The sequence below is a fragment of the Choloepus didactylus genome, chromosome 1, assembly GCF_015220235.1.
Source record: "Choloepus didactylus isolate mChoDid1 chromosome 1, mChoDid1.pri, whole genome shotgun sequence".
Classification (NCBI taxonomy): Eukaryota; Metazoa; Chordata; class Mammalia; order Pilosa; family Megalonychidae; genus Choloepus; species Choloepus didactylus.
The window spans coordinates 239,298,661-239,320,270 of NC_051307.1; the positions used below are offsets into that span (position 1 = coordinate 239,298,661).

General features: G+C 35.4%; 1 protein-coding gene across 1 annotated transcript; it reads left to right on the top strand.

The window, feature by feature from the left end:
- The first annotated feature begins 129 nt into the window (after nt 1–129).
- On the top strand, nt 130–20,861 carry THUMPD3 (THUMP domain containing 3). Its single transcript, XM_037800936.1, has 10 exons — nt 130–296; nt 1,472–1,759; nt 2,851–2,928; nt 7,573–8,052; nt 10,069–10,199; nt 13,016–13,085; nt 15,414–15,529; nt 18,094–18,204; nt 18,862–18,985; nt 19,124–20,861. Exons 1-10 carry the CDS (start codon nt 162–164, stop codon nt 19,274–19,276), a joined length of 1,686 nt encoding a protein of 561 aa, XP_037656864.1. The 5' UTR covers nt 130–161; the 3' UTR covers nt 19,277–20,861.
- The last annotated feature ends 749 nt before the right edge of the window (nt 20,862–21,610 follow it).

A 21,610-nucleotide genomic window follows, 5' to 3' on the forward strand; every position in this document is an offset into this window, starting at 1 on the left:
GTCGGTGACTGAGCCGCCTGACTTCCGCTTCCGGGGTTGGCGAAGTGGCTTCCGGCGGCGTGACCTGAGCGCGCTGTCCCGGCGTGGTGCCTTAGCCGGAAGGGTCTGAGCTCGCTGCCGGTAACCGGGCGGCGGGTGGGAGTGGCCGGGTGTGGCGGCCTATGGCGCTTCAAACTGGGGGGAGGTGCGGCGTATCCGGGCGCCCGAGACGGTCGACCTTCAGCTTATGGCCGCGGCCCACCCGCGAACCACAGTGTAGTTACGGCGGATGGACGACGGTTCCGGACCAGAGTCTGGTCAGATGGCGGAGCCTTTCTCGCTGCCTTTACTGGGTCTTTAGCCTCTCTCCGAGATTCTCTTCCCCACTTGCCCTGCGGTGGGAGTGGGAAGATACGGGTTCTGTGCCAGCCTGCGCCACTGATTGGCTCTGTGACCTCGGGCGGGATGCGTACTTTGTGGGGGTTTCGCTGCCTTATTTAGAAGATCGAGTTATATTCCCAGTGATTGTGAGCTCCTTTAAGGGCAAGTGCTGAATTTTGTTAGTGTTAAACACTGTCGCCTGTTCCTAGCACAGAACAAGGCACAGCGTAGGTACTCTGCCAACTTAAGTTGTTCACAAATGGTTTGAAAATCTGATGAAAGCTATTGATCCCCACCTCCTAACATACCCCCAGCCCCCTACTCAGATTCATGAAATTTGGCTTATGGTTTCAGATATTTCACATACCTCCCCTGAAACCCATCCGTGAATACCAGAGCCTGGCGTGTAGTAAGGATTCAGATATTTGTAGTTACTGAATAGAACGTGTGTAGTTAATCATTTTTTTAATCACTATGTACTTCACAGGAATATCGATATATTAGCAAGTTTTAATCATGTGCCTGGCAATGTGCCAATCTAATTTAAATCTCCCAACAGCTCAATGAGGGATATATTATTTAATTCCCATTTTTTAGATGAGGAAATTGAGGTTTAGGAGAATTAACTTGCTTTAGATCATTCAACTTTGAATGGTAGGTGTAAGAATTCAAACTCAGGTCTAACTGAAACTCTAAAGCTCTGTGTTTTTAACCATTAGCTACAAACTAGATGCAGAAGTATATTTTCTAGTATGTGTTCTAGCACTCTCTGTATTTGGATTACTAGCTTTTGTAGTTTGGCTATTATCAACATAGATGACCCAAAAGCAAACTTTGCATTCTGTAGAATTACTCTGTCTCCTTTTCTTGCCTAGTACCAGCATTGTTTGTTTAATAATAACAGTGTGTTTTACATCCTGCACTTTGTGCCTATATTCATTCCTTCCTTTTATCTTTGGTGAATGCTTAATCAGCTGAGTTGACTGAATTCGGCCATATCACTAGTCTTGCCTTGTTCTTCCTGTTCTCCAAAGCAAATGTTTTAATTCTTGTTGAAACTGGAGGTGATAATCCTTGGGCTTCATTTTTTTTTTTCGTATGCTATTTAAAGGACTTTATTAGGGGTCTTGGAGGCACTGCCAATATGTCTGACATTGAAGAAGCCACTAACCAACTCTTAGATGTGAACCTTCATGCGAACCAGAGGTCTATACAGGTGACAGAAAGTGGCCTCAGAAATGAGTCTGAGTATCTCCGAGTCACCATTGGAGCCACCGTACCTACTGGTTTTGAGCAAACAGCTGCAGATGAAGTGAGAGAGAAATTAGGATCATCATGCAAAATCAGCAAAGACCGGGGCAAGATATATTTCGACATTTCAGTGGAAAGTCTGGCTCAGGTTTGCATGTAGCAATATTTAAAATAGTTTTCTAAATAGGTCAGTTTACAGTTTCTTTCTAGTTTGCAAGTCCCTCTGGAATCTTTTTTTTTTTGGCTGTGCCCCAAATCAGGTGATTTAAAAATATTACTGCGTTTTCTAGTAGGTACTGATTTTTAAGTTTGACTAGTAGGTGTGTTATATTTTTAGACGTGATCCTAGTATTTCCTAAGGATGAACTCACCAGAAAGAATCTTATGTGACTTATGAAGGAATTCCAAGTATCTACTATACTTCTTTGAGTTTATTTCCTTTAGTATCTATCTCCAGACTTTGGTGAGGAAGCATAGTTTGAGAGATTTTTTAAAAAAATCTCTGTCAAAGAAATTGTTGCCCAAAACTAATTAGGAATCATTGAAGGTGAGAGGTTGAAGGTCAGCAAACTGCCATCCTACTATAAAAAAACTAAGATATATCCTATTACACATAAGCAGTGTGAGGGCAAAATTGTTATCTGTTTTTTGTCTTTTTTTTCCTATCACATCTCTGGCTTTTAGTATTGGCACGTTCTAGGTATCCTACGTGTGTATATATAAGATGAATTGGTGAGCAAGTATATTCCAGCCAATATTTTTGTAATACCCTTAGCAGCATTGTGAAGGTAGGTATTAGCACTATTATCTTCGTTAATTATTCAGCTTAGGAAGAATAAGTAATTTGCTCAGGGTCACTCAGCTAGTAATCGCAGAGCTGGGGCTCAAAGCTCACACTCTTAACCACTGCATACAGTGTATGACAGAGAGCCATGAGGGAAATACAGTGAAGCCTCACTTGAAGTCTTGGTCTTCTCCTTTTCTGCCAAACTCCAGTTGCCCACATAACACTTTCAGCTTCTCTGTGTCCTTCTCTTTCTCTGGGGAAAAGGCAGAAGCTGATGGGTAATCAAACACTTGGGAGACTGGCAGTATTTTTTAAAATTCTAAGTACAAATTATGGGTTTTAACTGTTTAAAAACCATTGTACCTGATTTTTATATTTAAATGTTAATAGTTGAAGTTATTCAAAAGCTTTCTCAGAAATTTGTTTCTAACATTTTTTTTTCCCCTTCCCAGGTCCATTGTCTGAGATCAGTTGATAACTTATTTGTGGTTGTTAAAGAGTTTAAAGATTACCAGTTCAAAGACACAAAGGTGAGCTATCCCAAACATGGAAGCTGATTTTCAGCCACTTTCCCCAAAGAGATTATTTCCATTTTTTAAGTTCTGTCCCTCATCAGTGTTCCTATTGCTTTTATGATATAGAATACTGGAAGTCTTTTACAGTAAAATCCAAAGAGATTTGCTTATAGTCCATCCTAAAAGTTGTTTTAAAAAAACAATATTGAAAACCATCAAAGTTCATAAGAAATAAAACAAATTGTTTGACTTTCTTATAGAAGATATAAACCTGACATTAGCCTTGCTGACGTATATAGTTCCAAAATAGAATTGCTTCCAGACTGTGAACCAAAGAGCAAGTGACAGTTTGTCATTTACAAATAACACTTTCTCTCAACATTCTGCTTTTGTTCTGCTTTCTTCTCTAACTTCAGTTTTTGAAATAAAGCCAAAGTAATATCTAAATACTCCTTCAGTTGTTAGGACAACAGCTTTGTCTCCAACTTGCATTTTGCTTCTGATTCCCAAATATTCAGCTGTTGCCTAAGCTGAAGATTGAAAATAGATCACAGTAAAGCTTTAGTATTTTTCCACATTTCTTTTTGGATTGGTTTCCAGACTCAAATGCTTAAAAATAGTTTTTTATCAATTTTATTGACTATCTTGGGAATATCTTTTCTTAAAAAACTGTAATGTCTGCCTAATTCTCTAATTTTTGTTTATTGGCAATGGGCTGATTTCCAAAACATTATCCATAAACAAGTCAAACAAAATGATATGAACCCACAGCCTAGAAAAAATAAAACCAGACCTAAAAGAATTCAGACTGAAAATAGATAAGACTTTTATTACTAAAAATGTTAACTTTCAGCATAGCTTATAACCCTTCAGACTTCTGATAGTCATTGCCAACTGAATCATATCTACGAAACTAATAAATAGTAGGTAGGCTATTGAAAATTTTTGCTGCTGAGTATTTTCACATTTAAATAGATAATTCTGTACATGAATAAATACATGAATAATGCTGACAGGCATTTTAAAAACTGTTAAGTGTCCATCTTTAATTCTGCCTTTAACCTACCATGTCATTGATAATATTTTCTTAAATTCCTGTGTTTTTACCATCCTAAGGTTTGTATTAGGATCTCTCATTAGAAGTGAATTTGATTATTATTGAATGATTCTACATGAGCTAGCTTTTAGAATTGTGCTATAAGTAACTGCAAAAGTGGTTCCCAGTAGAGGTCTCAAAAGAAGAGCAAGGATTAAGGCACATTTTCAAATCTGTGCAGGAGAAACTTCTCTAAATGTATAACACTTCTCATATCAGTAAATATGTATGGCATATCTCTCCTATTAAACAGAAAATGACCCTCAGATTGAATATGTACAAAGATATACATAGGATATTCTTTGTACTACTGTATTAGTGAAAGAGCAGGACCCAGGGTTGACATACCTTTAAATATACTTACGTTTTATTTATCAGCTTTAACTTCTACTCTTTGACCTCTGGATATAAAAAATGAGGATATCAGCATGCTTAAATTACTTCCTTCTTTTTCTTACCTTTCCCCTCCCAACTACATGCCACATTTTGTAGCATTTACATTCTGTTTTGTAATTATAATCCCTATATTTGTTTCCCACTTGGTCCTACCATTTAAATAGATTATAGGCATACTACTTGTACTTTTGTCACAGTATTTCTTTTCATTTCTTGAATGGAATGAATTCAGAAATGGTCCTCTTTCACCTTTGCATTTGATTAATAATTTGGAATAAAATGTGGGGTCATGCTTTCCTTTCTTAAGAATAGTATAGGCAGTGTTCATTCTCTTCTAGGATTAAATGTTGTGGAAAACTCTGAGGCCATCCTGATATTTTCCCACCTTTATATGTTGGTTTCTTGATATTTGTGCCTGATGCCCAGATGATTTTTAATCTTTGAATTTTAATAAAGTTCACTAGGGTATGTCTCACTATTGATAATTACTTGTCAGAACATGTCATTCTGAAGAGAGATTCACATTCACTTACATTTCTAGAAAGTTTTCTTGAACTATTTGGGAAAAAAAAAATTTTCACTATTTAGAGTCTCCTCTTCAGGGATACCAGTTATACATTTGTAGGCTCTATTTTAACTATCTTTTATATTTATCCTTTCTCTCCAATCCTTCTTTACTTTTTTTCCATCCCCATTTTATTTGCCTGGCTTCTCTCTATTTCCATTACTTTGTTTTCGGCAGTGTCTTTTATATGTGCTGCTTTCAATGGAGTCTTCACTTCTGTGATAGTTTTATTTTTATTTCCACTTATTCTTTGAACTGTACAAGCTCCTGTTTCATCTCCTTCTGTTGGCTCACCTCATTTTCTTTCTGCTTTTATATCTCTGCTTTGAGGTCTTATTTTATGAAAGTATTTCCTCATTACATTTTTTGATGTCATGTCAATATGTTTGATAACAGTTTGCAGCTGCTCTGTGGCAGGGCTTTTCTGGTCACTGTTTTTTGTTTGCTATTTGTTTTTCTACTTCTTTTCTCCTTTTTCCTTTTGCTACTTTTGTATAAATCCTGTGCTGTTCCCTTTTGATAACTGCTCATCTTTGAATGAGGCAGTTCCTCTTGGATCTGCTATTTATAGGAGGCTTTTGAGGTGGGAGAAGCCAGGAACAGGTTCCAGGCCAGCAGGAAGTCTCCCTGGTTCACAATGAAGTTCCTTCTGACAAAGGGTTGTAGGTGAATGAGTTCCTCTGTTGTTGCTTCTTCTTTTTTTTTTTTTTTTAAAAAAAAAGGCTTTATTGAGGTGTAATTTTCATACCATTGAATGACTTCTTTTAACATTTACTTCTCCTTAGCCTTGAGGGATCAGTAGCTTCAGGGTTATTCACTGTACAGAGTATCTTTTCCCGACTCTACCTCATCAACAGACAATTTCCAGCAAACAGCATGCCTCTGAGATTCTTTGTTCAGCCCCCGTTTCCCTCCCCTTCTTCTTGATACAAATAAGGTCCAGGGAAGCTCCCACCGTCAGTCCTTGAACTTGTTTCCTGCTATTCCAAACAAGAGTTTATTGGCTACCTACTTCTCAGACTATGCTTTGCCCTTGAGATCCGTAGGCATTTCTCTCTTATTGTCTTCCTGTACCTTTCTTTAACCTTCACTGCGTTTGAGAATTCTTATGATGTGGTTCAAGGTTACAGATAGATTCAATAAAGATGGAGTTGATGTTTTTATAACTTTTCCTTTTACAATGGTTTCTGAAGAAAGGGGCCATGCCAGTTTTATTCCACCATTGTAAATGTACAGGTCCTCTGGAGGCTCTTTATAGGGAAATTATTTATAAATAGAATTGAATTTGCTAAACCTGAAGTTTGACCTTATTTCAGCAGGTTCCAAGTAATATCAAAGCTTTCATTCAAAATTCCATTTCAAGTCTCAATTTCATCAGTCAGCGTTGATTTCTTTCTGCTTTGCTCTGTAGTAACATATACTCTTTGTACCAGCACTATGCCATAAAACTTCTGGCGAAAATGTTCTGTGTCTAGGCTATCTAACATGGTGGCCAATAGCCATTAGCATGTGAAATGTGGCCAGTACCACTAACGAACTGAATTTTTTATTTTAATTACTTTAGATTTAAATAACTACACGTGGCTAGTGGCTACTATATTGGACAAAGCAAGTCTGTACCACCCATTTTAACATTTAATCACATATTATCCAGTAGCTGTTTACTGAGTACCTCTTATCTGCCTGGCATTCTTCTAGGCTTATATCAGTGATCAAGATAGATAAGGTGCTTTCCACCATGCACTTAGACCTTCTGGGAGGAGACTTGATGGTGAACAAGCAGATACATAAACTTTGTAACTTCAAATAATGCTAAGCACTGTCAAGAATATAAAACAGAGAGTAACTTGGGGGGATTGCTTTAAATAGAGCAAGATGTTCTTTTTAAATTGCTAATAAATAATGAAAAAGGAGCCAGCAGTGCAAAGAGATCATGGGAGAGAATGATCCTGAGATGATCTAAGAGAAAAAGGCAGGGTTCAGATTGTGTTGAGCTTTTAAAGGAATTTAGATTTTCTACATGCAGTGGGAAGCTACTGTATTGAAGGATATTAAGCAAGGGTGGGGTGTGCCTGCAATCTAGATGGCTGTACACTGTATTTAGACATTGGATAGATATATTAACTGCTTTAGTTGGTTTTCTTCTTTTCAAAACTTTTACTTCTTAAAACAATTATATACATATTATGTATACGCATGTGTGTATATATATAATGTATACACAGCACAAAATTCAAAAGATACAAAGAGGAAGTCAGTTAGTGAGAAGGACATCTTTCTTCGCTTGTCTTTAATCCACCTATTTCCCCTCCCTGAAGGTAATTACTGTTAATAGTTTCTTACTGCTTAAATTTCAATCTTGAAGCCCTATTTTTGAGCTACCATTCTGTCTCTATTGTTCTTTAGTAGCTTAATTTGTATATATCTTATTTACCATTGAGATTTTAATTTCTGTAAGCATAGGTATTATTTACTTTTTTATTTTTAAACCCCCACCCCCAACATAAGGATTAATGGGGTCTATAAATAAATATAGCAATGTAAGGGTTCAGTTGACAAAAGTGGTGAGAAATGAATGGATTTCATTCTCTGTCCTTCATAGGAAGAAGTTTTAAAGGATTTTGAAGACTTGGCTGGGAAGCTTCCATGGTCAGACCCTTTGAAAGTATGGAAAATCAACACCAATTTGAAGAAAAAAAAAACAAAGCGTAGAAAAATAAATCGTAATTCAAATAAAGGGGAGATTGATACTGGACAAGGGGACAAAATAGATGAGAGAGATGTTAAAAAAGAGTTCACTAAGAACACCTTAGATGCACATATCTTAGACTATTACGAAAATCCAGCCATCAAAGAGGAGATATCAACATTAGTGGGTGATGATTTGGCATCTTCCAAAGAAGATGACACTGATGAAAGCTCAAGAGAAGAAACTGAGCCTCAAGTGCTGAAGTTTCGAGTCACATGCAACAGGGCGGGAGAGAAACATTGCTTTACCTCAAATGAGGCTGCAAGAGATTTTGGGGGTGCCATTCAAGATTATTTTAAGTGGAAGGCTGACATGACCAACTTTGATGTGGAGGTAGGTATAGACTGATTATTCAAGAACACTGTTATAGATTTGTAGAATTTTCGGACCACCCCTACTTATGGACAGTTAAACTAAGGTCACACACCTAACAGGATGTGGTTAGGAGAGCAAGGGCTGTGGAGACAGACAGATCTAGATCTAGTCCAAGTTTTGACTCCATTACTATGCTATTTGGGATAAGATAATCCCTCTGAGCCTCCTGTTTCAAATGGAGCCAATATATTATGTACCTTTAAGGTGTTCTGAGGGTTAAATAAGATAATATATTTGTTAAGCAGTTGGCACAATACCTAGTAAGTATTATACTAAGTGCTGACTGGGTGGGCAATACTAAGAGGGGAGTTTTCTAGTGTCTAATCTGGTACTTTTTACTGTATTATGCAGACTTTTGGATTATTAAATTCAACCAGATTAAAAACAAATACTTAGTTTTTGTGTGTCTTGGTTGTAGAGTTTTGCTATAAAAAGAGTCGAATATGTTTTTAAAACAAACTAACCCCCTTAGATCAGGACATCACTGCTAATACTCAGCCTCAAGCCAGCTCTTCCCTTTCTTAAATTCCGCTAGAGTCCCAAACCCAGATATCAGCTCCTGGTACCTCTTCTTAGCATCAATCTCCTTGGTCTCAATCCTCTCCTACACAAGTGATTCACATGTGGGTAGTATGAACTACAATCTTTAAATTTCTGACAGCTGAAAACGCCCGTAACGACTGATGTTTTTACCACCAAGTCATTTCTGTTGCTTTTGGAACTCTTAAATCTGGGGCAAGTCACTTATTCTGTCTCTAACCTGTGTGTGTGTGTGTGTGTATCATATCAGGACAGTAAATCCCTATTCTTTTTTTTTTTTTCCCTCATAGAGCTGTTGTGAGAATGAATAGGCTAACTAGAACAGAGATGTCCAAAAGTTAGCAAGGTGGCTCAGAGCACAGATTCTGGAAACATTTGCCTGGGTTCAAACTCTTAACTGTACTACTTATAAGCTGTATGACCTTGGGCAAAGTGAGCTAACCTGTTTGTGCCTTATTTCCTCATCTATAAAAGGGGGGTGATGAGAATACCTAGCTCAGAGGGTGTGAATTGAAATGAGGCAATGAATCTAAAGTGGGTAGAATAGTGCCTGGCACGTAGTAAGTGCTGTGAGTGTCTGCTACTGTTGCTAATGCTGCTGCTAAAATCATAAGGAGGGAATGGAAGTGAATGTAGAAGTGAATATTGAAGAACTTATTATGTTTTTATTTGAATAATTAATATTTAACTATGTGTTAAAAAAACAAAACAAAACATAACCAGTACCAGAAACGTATTATTTCACAGACATTATTACTTAAGATAAGTGAGTCAAATTTTTAAAAATACTAAATTGAAAAGCAATATAATGGGCGATAAAGCAAATGTGGTACAGTGTTAATAGTGGTGAATCTAGATGAAGGGTATATTTACATGTGTGCATTGTGCCAGTGTTCTTGCAACATTTCTGTCTGTTTGAAATTTTTTCCAAAAAAGTTACAAACGTTTTAAAAGTATATTAAAAAACCCATAAACTTGCAGAAATATATTTGCGTTATAAAAATAGGGGGGAAATCTGGTTATAGCCAATTTGCAGTGAATGAAAAGAATAAAATAGCTTTATAATTGAACAAAAAGTGTTATATAGAAAAGGTTTCCATTTATGTGTAGTTCAAAAATAAGCAAAACTAATCTATTGTGTTAGCAGTCAGATTAATGATTATCATGGGGGGTACTGACTGCGAAGAGGTGAAGGGAACCTTTTGGGGTACTGGAAATGTTCTCTATCTTGATCTGGATGGTGGTTACAAGTATATATATAGGCAAAACTTCACTGAATTGTACATTTATATGTACACTTTACTGTATGCAAAGTATTCCTCAATAAAGAAGTTAAAATAAAAATTGATGTAAAGTCTCAAAAAATTTTACTAGTAAGTGCACTTTGAACTATCCAAAAACTATTTTCTTTTGTCTTATTTAACTTTATTATAGGTTCTTTTGAATATCCATGATAATGAAATAGTTGTGGGCATTGCACTGACAGAAGAGAGTCTCCACCGAAGAAATATCACGCATTTTGGACCTACAACTCTTAGATCTACTCTTGCCTATGGGATGCTCAGGTAAGGGAATGCGTTTGTCATCCACATTGAAGTGGCATCTTGGTTTGAATTTCCCCTTCAAAACACTTTAATTTTTGTGAGTTACTATGTTAGAATTTTGTGGGTAAAGAACAAGATAAACAGCTAATGATCTGTTTCTTTCCCCCATATCTAATATTGACTTCCTGTGATCCTGAAAATACCACTTAATTACTGTCTCAATTTTCCTGATTATGGGAATAGTAGTTTTCATCTGACTTTTGAATGGGGCTCCTCATTTCTGTTTAGAAAGCTGTAATAATATTGTGTCAGGAATTAGAGTAAATTTTGCTTTGTTTCGTGTCTATGCAGTGAAGCAGATGAAAACAGATTTGTAAAATGTGTATAATGTGTAAATGAACACATAGAGAGCTTTTACTTATATTTCATAATTTTATACTTAGAGCAACCCAGGGATCATCCTGGAAATTTCCACTTTTCAAAGTGCAAGATGTAGCTTTCCCTCTCCTTGCCCTTCTCCCTTTTATTGAATATTTATTTCCACCACTTGGATAAGTTTATCTTCTCTAAGCTTCCATTTTTCACACTGCAAAATGGGTTTGATACAGGACTTAAAGGATTAGTAGTAAGGATTAAATACAGAAATGAATTCAAATACCTGTGTACATACAGTGCTTGCCTGTCCTGGTGGTTAAACAATTGTACTTCCTTCTCTTTCCATCTTTACTTCCTCTTTTATCCTGCTCATCCACAATTCACAGTTCAACACAACAGAAATATTCTAATTCAATGATGACAGTAGCATATTGGGCCCATTTGATTAAGGAATAGCTCGTAGTCTTCATTCATTTAACAAATGTTTATTGGTATCAACTGCCAGGCATTATGGTAGATGTCAGAAATACAGAGAAAGGGTATTAGAAACCTAAGTTAACTAGCTTAAGATATTCAAAAAAAGAAAAGAAAAGAAAAAATGATAATTGGGGGGAGTGATGAACTTATTGGAAAGATATTGAGACTCCAGTCTTTGAGAATCCAAGGAAAAAATGAAAACCATGCCTCGAGAAGTACGGGAACCAAATCTTGGAAAGCACAAGAAACCTGGGCAGCCATTCTTATCTCTCCTGGAAGACTGTTGGCTCTTGTCTCTGCTCATCTGTGCGCATGGCTGCCCCTCATCAAAATTTACACCTTTCCAATTTCAGACAGCTGACAAATACTTCTTAGGGCCTCTGGCTCTTTATTCCAAATTCCTGGAAGAGAAGATCTGATAGACATAATTTCAATCAAGAGTTTTTCCATGAACCCATCAGCTATGGCTGAGAGTACAGGGTTGCTTACTACCAAGAAGGTTGCCAAGATTGTGAATGTAATTAATGACATTGAATTTTACCCATAAAAGTGGTTAAAATGGGAAATTTTGTGTTGTATATATGTTACCACAATAAGGGATAAAAAATAATGTAATGTGAGAATGTCCTTAGGGAGCTGACACTCTAATGCAGAATAAAAAATTTGAAAAGAACAGGGCATAGAGTTATTACAATAAGGAGTCATTAAGGATCTCAGTCTGTGAGGGAAACAAATAATTCCCTTACATGTGATAAGTACCATAACAGAACATGAAAAGATTAGAAGGACAAAAGAAAGAAAGAGAAAACGATCGATTTTTCTGGGGAGAGGGTAACATTTAAGCCACTCACAGTCAAACAGTGTCCCTGATCCTGTATCTAGAACTTACTAGTTTTGTGTCCATGGACATGTCATTTAATGTTTCCTTGTTCTAGCATCCTTATTTGTAAAATGAGAATAATAATAAGAACCTACATCACAGGGTCGTTAGGAGAATTAAATAAGATAAGGCATATAAGAGTTTAAATCCATGCCTGGCAAACATTAAGAGCTCAAAGTACAGTAATTACTTTTTTTTTTTTTTTTTAACTTTTTACTAGAGAAGTGCATTTACAGAACAATCATGCAAAAAATACAGGATTCTCTTACACCACCCCACCACCAACACTTGTATTGGTGTGGAAATTCTGTTTCAATCGATAATACTTTTTTTCTAATTCTATTTTTTAACAGTAGTTACATTTGTTACAATTGATGAAAGATTATTAAAGTATTACTATTGTCCATAGTTTACATACGTGTATTTTTTCCCCATATTCCTGACCTATTATAATTTTTTTCATCATGTCTTTATTTTATTACTCACCTACCCATACTCTGGATAAAGTATCAGTCACAAGGTTTTTACAGTCATATAGTCACATGATAAAAGCTTTATGGTTATACAATCAGTATCAAAGATCAAGTCTACTAGATCACAGTTCAACAATTTCAGGTATTTCCTTCTGGCTATTCTGATACAGCAATTTTATTATAGCAAGATTATTATCTTTAAAATTATATACATCGGGACTGTTGAATGTGTCATTGCCAGGAAACTTACTTGAAACATGTTTGAGGTGTGTTTGTTTCTATGTAATAGTACAGGTTTGTATACAAAAAAACACTGTTTTATAAAGGAATATTTATATGTATATCAGTGCATTTTAAAAGGTCTAGAAGGATACAAGCTAAACTCACATCTGGGGAGTGAAATATGATTTCAGATGATAATTAGAAGGGACTTCTAGTTATATGTAATGATTTTTAGTGCTAGGATATACAGTTACCATGTAATTAAAAATATCTTTTAAAAATGAATTTAGATTGCTTTTCCTTCATGCTCGAATGCTAGGCCTTGATTCTGTAGCTTCAGAATAGTCATTGTGGAAGCCTCAACTTTTGATCGAGTCTCTACACATAGGATATTTTCTTCTTTTCTCCAGGCTCTGTGCTCCTCAGCCTACTGACATAATAGTTGATCCGATGTGTGGAACAGGGGCCATACCAATAGAGGTAATAACTTTTCTTTAGCTTTTAGATAGGCAAATTGGATGCTTTCAGAATGTTCTCAACCTAATGGGCATATTAGACATAATGAAATCACCATGGTTGAGTCAGTGGACCCAAGAAGTTTGGAAGAATTACAGTAGTAAAGGTAGAACTTTTGTGTGAAGTATGTAACCACTTGTGGGCACTATCCAGTGCCAAAGAACTAGATAGATTGTTAGTGATGTCTGTTCACTGGATTACGGAGGAGACTGAGAATTACAAACTGGAGAGTCCCTTTTCTATAACAGATGAACTAGAAGACTTGGAGATAGGCTAATTGAAGACATAAACTGGAGAAAAGCAGTTGAGCCCAATTAGATTATTGGAGGGCGCATGTATAGTTGTATAAAGGGGAAACCTTTTTGCGTTATTTAAATGTTATAGGAAGTCTGGCAAGGATTTAAATGTTATAGGAAGTCTGGCAAGGTTGCGTACCGAATGCTCTTGGTTTTCAAAATTACTATGAGATTGAAAGAACTCATAAAAAGTGCCTAAAAGCAAAGGAGGAAATGAAAAGGCATTTACTAAATGGAGAACATTTAACAGTAGAGTCTCCTTGAATCAGTATTGTCTATACTTTTAGAAACAATTTGTATGTGGTAACTCCCAGTAAAAATTGCTTAAATTCATAAAACATAGTAAGTTCTTCAATATCATATACCTAAAGAAAATGGGAATAAACTGTGGGGTGATACCAGAAGATCTGTGAATGAGCAGAAGCTAGACAGATGAGCAAATCCAAAGCAACCATAAAGGGGAAAGTAATCCAAACTGTAACTAGGAAATAACATCTATGATCTGGCAGTTAAAATCCAAGAAGGAAATCATGGTAGTTACATGACTACAGTTTCCTGCAACTGTCAGCTAGATAAATTAGTCTGGCTAAAGAGATCCACAAAGAGAAATCCCAGTTGTAATCAGAAACAATTCTGGGACCAAAGAACAATTCTGGAACCAAAGTAAAGTGTTCTCAGTCCCTAGCCTTATACCATGATGTGCCTGTGTCTGAAATAGCAAGTATGTCACTACATGTCAAGAAAGGTACAGTAGGGCTAGCAAGAGTCTAGAGAGGGCCAAGAAAAAGAAAAGTCTGAGCCATTTCCATGTAACAATAGACATGAAGATGCCAATACAGAAAAACTTAAGCTGATGTATGATAAAAATGAATAAAATTATGAAGGGTATTGACAGAGTATATGTACAGATTTGCTCACCAAAATATAAAATACTTGAGCTAGAATATTCTCTTTAAAACCAGGAAGTACTATAAAACCTCTCTTGGCTAGGCTAAAAGTCACCTGGCAGGCTTTCTTCAAACTCCAAAAAAAAAAAAAAATTCTGGCATATTTCAACATTCCTTTTGTTTGAAAGTTGTTTCTTTGAGATTTTAAATAGGAGAGTGTCATCATCATCAAATGTCTGGGCAAAAGAAAAAGTTACAAAGTGCTGTATTCACGGGTGAGAGGTGTGTTAATATTTACAAAGAGGTGTTTGCTATTCATCCCTAAATAGCGGGCAGAACCCTTCTCTGCCTTCATGTCACAACCTTTCTGTTAATGTGCATAGAAAATTGTCCTGACATAGGATAGTATGTCATCTCATTTCACAAATGATAGGCAACAGTTGGTATTTACATTCTGCTAATGTATTTTTCACTTAAAACTAGAAAATCTCTTAAGGGATATGGCGGTTATCATTCAAAAGCCATTCATCCAAAGGAAAATGCATTTTATTTTGAAATTCTCAAATATTCCAATATTATGGGAATATATAAACTTCCTCATAACCACAAAAGGGTGTAGGTTTGGTTGATTTGATTTGGTTAATTTATTCAAGCCACATTTATTTGGGGCCTACTGTGCCTTCTATGTGCCAGACACTGCTGGGTGAGGGACTGAATAAAATACCAAACCTGTCCTCCCAAGGGTTCCCAGATAAGGTAGGAAGGCAGACAAGTACAGAAATCATTTAAAGTAGAACAAATGCAGTGGCAGAGGTATTTACAAAAGTGCTGTCAAAGGGGCAGATGCCAAACAATTTGGAGAATTGGGGGTTGATGTCACAGAGGGTGTAGACATTTGAGCTGGGTCTTGAAAGATGAATCAGAGTTAAGCAGAGAAAGAACAAGCAGGCATTTCAAGTAAGGGGAATAGCAGAGTTGACAATGTGCAATGTTTTGCTACCTTAAAAAATTTTGAATTTGTCTTGTTGATAATTGGTTGAAATGATTTTCCCTTTAATCAGTTTTTGCAGTTTGCTACTTCTGTTTTAATATTTTCTCTTGTCTTTTAGGGGGCTACTGAATGGTCTAACTGTTACCATATTGCTGGTGATAATAATCCATTGGCTGTGAATAGAGCAGCAAATAACATCTCATCTTTATTGACCAAGAACCAAGTTAAAGAAAGGTAAAATCTAATTTAAGACTTTGTATCATCTCAGACTTAATCATTTTTTATGTTGACTTTATATGTATAGTGACATCATTATAACCAAAACGAATGTGGCCCCATTTAAATCTTTAAAAATTTATTGAAAATAATTTACATTAAAATTTTTAATTTCCCCACACTAACACAACTGTTTTTGTCTTCCTTTTTCTGTTCTTTATTCATGTTTTTCTCACATAGTAGAATATTGTATTGATTCTTTTTAATTTCACAAATTTTCCAAAACTTTTTATGTTTTTACAGTCTGTTTTTTAGTGGTTGTATAATATTCCATTGAGTAGAAGTTCTACAGTTTATTTAGCCTTGCCTGTATTATTTGGCACTTGAAAGAGTCTTAGATTTGGAAAATACCTGAAAACCATCCACGTGATCCCTAAACGCCCTATAGAAGATTGGCTTTCCAGCCTGGATTTAAACACCCCTAACAATTCTGCTTCTGAGGTTTGCTGAATTGTCTTTGCATAGTTCTTGAGAGCTAGTCAGCCTCTGCCTGTATCTTCCACAGATTTGCTTTTATTTTCTCCCTGGGGTCCATAAAGAAAAAAATTGTATCCCTATGTCACATGATGATTGACATCAGATATTTGAAGGGCTACCAAAACCTTCTCCTCTCCTTTCACCGTCCCTTCCCTCCAGATCCTTTCCTCTCCAAGGTCCTTCAATATATGCTTTGGACATACATGGAATGGAAGTCTGTTAGCCTCTGGAAAAATCTGTTATTTTCCATCCTCTTGAGAGGTACAGTAGCTTAAGCCCTTGCCACTACTCCAAATTACATCTGAGGACACCATCTGTGCAAGCCTTGCACCATTCTTTAAATGTCTCATCTGTTTTGGGGAAGAATTGGTCTGTAATTTCTTACCAGAGTCCTCATTATAAAATTGCTCCTTTGATCTATCTGCTGGGGTCATTCAGTTTCTTATAGGGCTGTACGAGTATGAAGTGGTCAAATTTGTTACATCTCATAGATGCTTCACATCCTAAATACATAGGCCAGAAAGTTATTATATTTATGATTGGCTTTATAAGATCTACAAAGAGCTGCCTCCATAACCTCAGTGTAAGGTTTATATTTGTGGGTAGAAATCAATTGTTTTAAAGAAAATAATCATTTTATTCAAATTTTCTTTTTAACTCATCATATGGTATGCCTGACAATTTATGACTATATATTAGCTATTACCTTTTCTTTGATAGTTTTGTCTTTCCTTTTTTTTTTGATTAGGACTGCTAATGCTTTTTTTTTTTTTTGTACTTTCATATACTATTTATCTGTTCTATGGCTTTATCATTTTTGGTGTTTTTTTATTATTCCTACTTTCTGATGAGGTTTTAAATTTTTCTAAACCTTAATTTAAATGTTCTGTGAATGATTTTCTTTTTAATGATAAAAGCTTTTATTAAAGCTGTGGGTTTTATTCTAAGTATTGTTGTTGACGATACATATCCTATAGATTTTGATAATTCTCTGTATTTGTTATTTTCTAAATTGTTGGTTGTATACCTGATTGTTTCTCTGATCTAGTTGTTGACATTTTTAAACAAATTCTTTTCTAGCTTCTGAATATTTTACCTTGTTTGTTGTTCAGACCCTCTGTACTTTCATTTTTTGTCTGTTCAACCTGTAGCATCTCTATCAATTTTGCCTTAATTTTTAATAACTTTTGGCACTTTTTTTTATTGTAGTTATTGGTACCTGTGGTTGTTTTCAATATCTGTGCTTTTTTTTAAAAAATGTATATATATTATTTAGTGATTCCTTTATTACATTTTTTTCTTAAATTCTTCTTTATAAAATATTAATATACCCCTTCATTTCTGTTCATCATCTTGATTTGCCTTTAATATTTAGCCTGTGCATTATGGTCTGATGTATTTTTAATTTCTTATTTTAAAATAATTTCAACTTACAGGACAGTTGCAAAAATCATACAAAACCCATAGATAACTCCAACATGGCCTGTTGTTTTTTCTTGAATCAGTTATTTTGCCTTCTAATGGATTTAAATCACTATCTGCTGTAATCTGTTTTGTCTTAAATTTTCATTCCTTTACCTTGTTTTTTTAATAGTACAATACATTTATTTCTTTCTGGGTTTTTTTCAAGTTCTGCGTATAACTTTTTACAACATCAGTTATGTAATTTAATGCTTCAACACAGTTTTCAAAGTTGTTGCAGTTCCTTTTCTTACAGTCTGGTTTTACCCTACTTTGTGCTTTCTCATCTTTATGAAAGACATCAACATCTTCGGAAAAATGATCTTAACTGTTGTTTATATTTGTCCTTCTTATGTAGGTTTTCCATTTCAGCAATTTTAATAATTTTATCTTATGACTTTATACTTTTTCTCCATGCTACTTTTAGAATTTTCCTTCTACATTGTTGTCATCACTGGTTTTATTAAAATTTTAATAACACTTCAAACTTTCTAGCAGTCTCTTCAGAAAGCTTTTTTTTTTTTTTTTTTTTTTTAATTTCATACTTTAGAATATGTTTAAGAATCTTTCTTTTCTCTCCACAGCAAACCATCCTGGGGCTTGCCTATAGATGCTGTTCAATGGGATATCTGCAATCTGCCATTGAGAACTGGCTCTGTAGATATTATTGTAACAGATATGCCATTTGGAAAAAGGTGGGAATTGGTTAAAAGAAATGAGTTTGCCTTCAACTAGTACCCACTTGTCTTCTAAATCTGTATTTTCCTTGAGCTTGTTTTAAGTGAAAAAAAAAGTCTGCTAAGCACTTTCTTAGCAGAGCTGTTTTCTACTTATGATGGTTTCACCCATTTTGTTTCTTTTGATAACTCAACAATGTATTAATTCTTGATCCTGACCATCACAGGAAGGTTCATTTTAAATTTATGTAGCTATAAACAGTTCACTTTATTACAAAGTTCATTTTGTAGCTCATTGTTGAATTATATGATACATGTAAAAACGTTGAGGATAACTTTGGTTGCAATTGTTTTTCTCAAGATGATTTCTAATTGTTGGTTTATTTACATAATTTGACTGTTTACACTATTAAGAGACAAGTTATAGAACTATAGTTGTCAAACTTTTTTTTATCTGTAATTCGTTCATAATTCTGTTTACAGAAGGCTCATTTCATTGACATGTAATGGCCAAGCTCTGGCTTCTAAAATGCCAGCTATTTTTCATGCCTCGTATGATACATCAGAGACTTACTGCAGTGAAAATGAATTTTCAGTAACTTCTGATTTTGTGTAATCCTAGATATGTATTTTCTGCAACAATAAGTGCTTGACATATTGGATCTTCTTTTATAGGATGGGCTCCAGGAAGAGAAACTGGAACCTTTATCCAGCTTGCCTATGGGAAATGAGCCGTGTCTGTAGACCTGGCACAGGTCGAGCTGTACTACTTACTCAGGACAAGAAATGCTTCACCAAGGTGCTGTACATTAGCTCAGAAATCTCAGAACTTGGGATATTAGTTTGGATAGGATTTGTATTTTCTCTTCCATGTTTTTTAACTAGTTGGTTTAGAAGCAGATTGTCAGCCTAATTTTATGCTTTTTTGTGCACCCAGGCATTATCCGGAATGGGACATGTATGGAGAAAGGTGCATACTGTCTGGGTGAATATAGGGGGTCTTCATGCTGCAGTTTATCTTCTGAAACGTACTACTCAGGCCTTTGATCATCATTCAGAACAAGATCGAGAAAGAGGAACCCCTTGGTAATGCAAAGAATGAAGATGATGTTGGAAAGGGCTGCATGGAGAACTGGCTTTGAGAGAAAAATAGTGCTTAACTGCACCCTGGTTAACGAAAGGTGTGAATGCTAATGTGATGGAATTGAAGAAAGTCTTATGAGGAAGCAGAGCTTTTCTTTGGAGCTGTTTTGAAAGGGTAGGTAGGCAATGACTGTTTTTCTTAAAATGCTTTAAAGATGCTTACTAAAAGGCTCTAGAATTTGGATTTGGAACATTATATTTTTAGACTTTAGCAGTTCCAGTTTTCCATCGTAGCGTAAAAGAAAGGAAGAGAACATATCAGAGCACCTTAGGCCATATCTCTCCAGTGTCCATGCAGCTTTGCTTTTCAACTGCTCAAGTTCTTGTTACCTCGTCCTAAAAAGCATCATTATTTTGTGAAGTGTTTGCCCCACTTACAAGACTACAGGAAAGTTTACCATCTGCCTTAAATATTAAAATATGCATATTATTCAGATTAATACATGGAACTAAAATAGAGGATAAAATTTAATCCTAGGGATTGCAAAGATACTGAAATGTTAATACAGAGCATTTGTATTTGTAAATAGAAGTAAATTTATAGATAGAAAGATGGTATGGGACCAATAAGCCAAATTAAAACAAATGTTTTTCTTTCTATAAACAAAAGGTGTGTTACTTTTAAAAGCAAAATATAAAAATCAAATTAGAACTTTTTATTGGTTTCTTAAAGGGACTAGAGAACAAAGTAATGTATAGTTGAGTGAAAAATTTTACTTTTTGGGTCAATGTAAGTTCTATTTTTTTCTCTTGGATAACTTTTCACATTTAGTTGCTTTTCCAGTTGGAGACCTTCCTGAGATGGTTTTATGGAAAATGAAATAACCTCAATATTTACTCCTTGTGAAAACAGTGCCTCCCTAAGGCAAAGAGCAGTTGAGGTTTTATGTGGAATTTTTTTTATAGTATTCTAAGTTTATTTTGAAGTTTCTGGCTGCATTCTTTTTAGATTTTCAGTGTCATGTTATAATTTAATAGTATTACTCAATTATCTTCTGATGTCTCACATTTAGAATAAAAAAGGACACAGTACTTCCTTCCTTTTTAAGAATAAACAGTTCATATTAGTAACATAGCCAGCAGTCCTAGTTTGGTCTCTCTCTGATATACTATCCCACACTTGAGCCTGAAATGGAAATAAACACATTTATGAAGGTTTTTTATCTTAGATTGGAGTTTTTACCATCAATAGAACGCACAGCTGTGTGAATTATGGGCTAACTAAATAAAGCCTTTCATGTCTGACAAAAGGGAAACCATTTAACCTCATACTAAATAAGGATTGGTCAGGAGTCCACTACAGTACAGAGCCACTAACTACAAGAACCATGTATGTTTTCTACTGTTTACCAAGTGCTTTGGCATAGTACTGCCACAGAGATGGTATTTAATATTTGTTTAAATGAATTAATATGTTTACATATTGGTTGAATTTGGAAGGAAATATATATCAATTTTTTGTTTGATTCACTGTAGCTTTACTACCACAATAAAATACAACCAGACCAAATTCAGATGATGGGAATAGTGAATATGACAATGTATTGTCTTCATAGTTTACTGTCTTCCTCCCTAGTATGTTTTGTAATCTAAGCAGATCCAGGGCTATATAGTGGCTCATAATCAAGGAGGGTCAACAGGGCATCATTATGGAATCTTGGATATGAGGGAACCTAGCATAGCCAGCAGGGAGCCGGTTGTCCACAAAACCTAGGTTCCATGGAGGACAGAAAGCAAATAGACAAGGTGTGTATAATTAAGTAGTAAAGTAGATTTCCAAGAACATCATTCTAGGAATCAGAAGACCTGGGAATGAGTTATATGTGACAGTGCCACCTACTTAGTTGTGTGACCTTGGTTTTCAATCTTTGAAGCCAGTCTCCTGGACCATGGGAATGTGAAGACATGGGGAAGGGAACCTATGTTAATAATCTGAAGAGGAAATGATTGAGTTATGGATCAGACATTCTGTAATTGGGAATGAGAGTTAATATATTTTATAGGGGGAAAACCATAAACAAGAAGATTTTCAACTGAATGAAAAGAAGATATTTAACTCCCAGGGACTGACAAAAGTATCAAAATGATTAGAAAGGGAAAATTCTGTTTAAATATCTTTCTTTTAAAATGGTATATGACTTTCAAAAGATTTTGCCAAAACTGTAGACCCTAGAACTGGTCTAGATCAGATATGGCTCAGGTCTCCATTGCAAGGACCAAAAGATAAGTTGAAGACTGAAAAAAGAAAATATTTTGAAAGGTCCATAAAATACAACAGAGG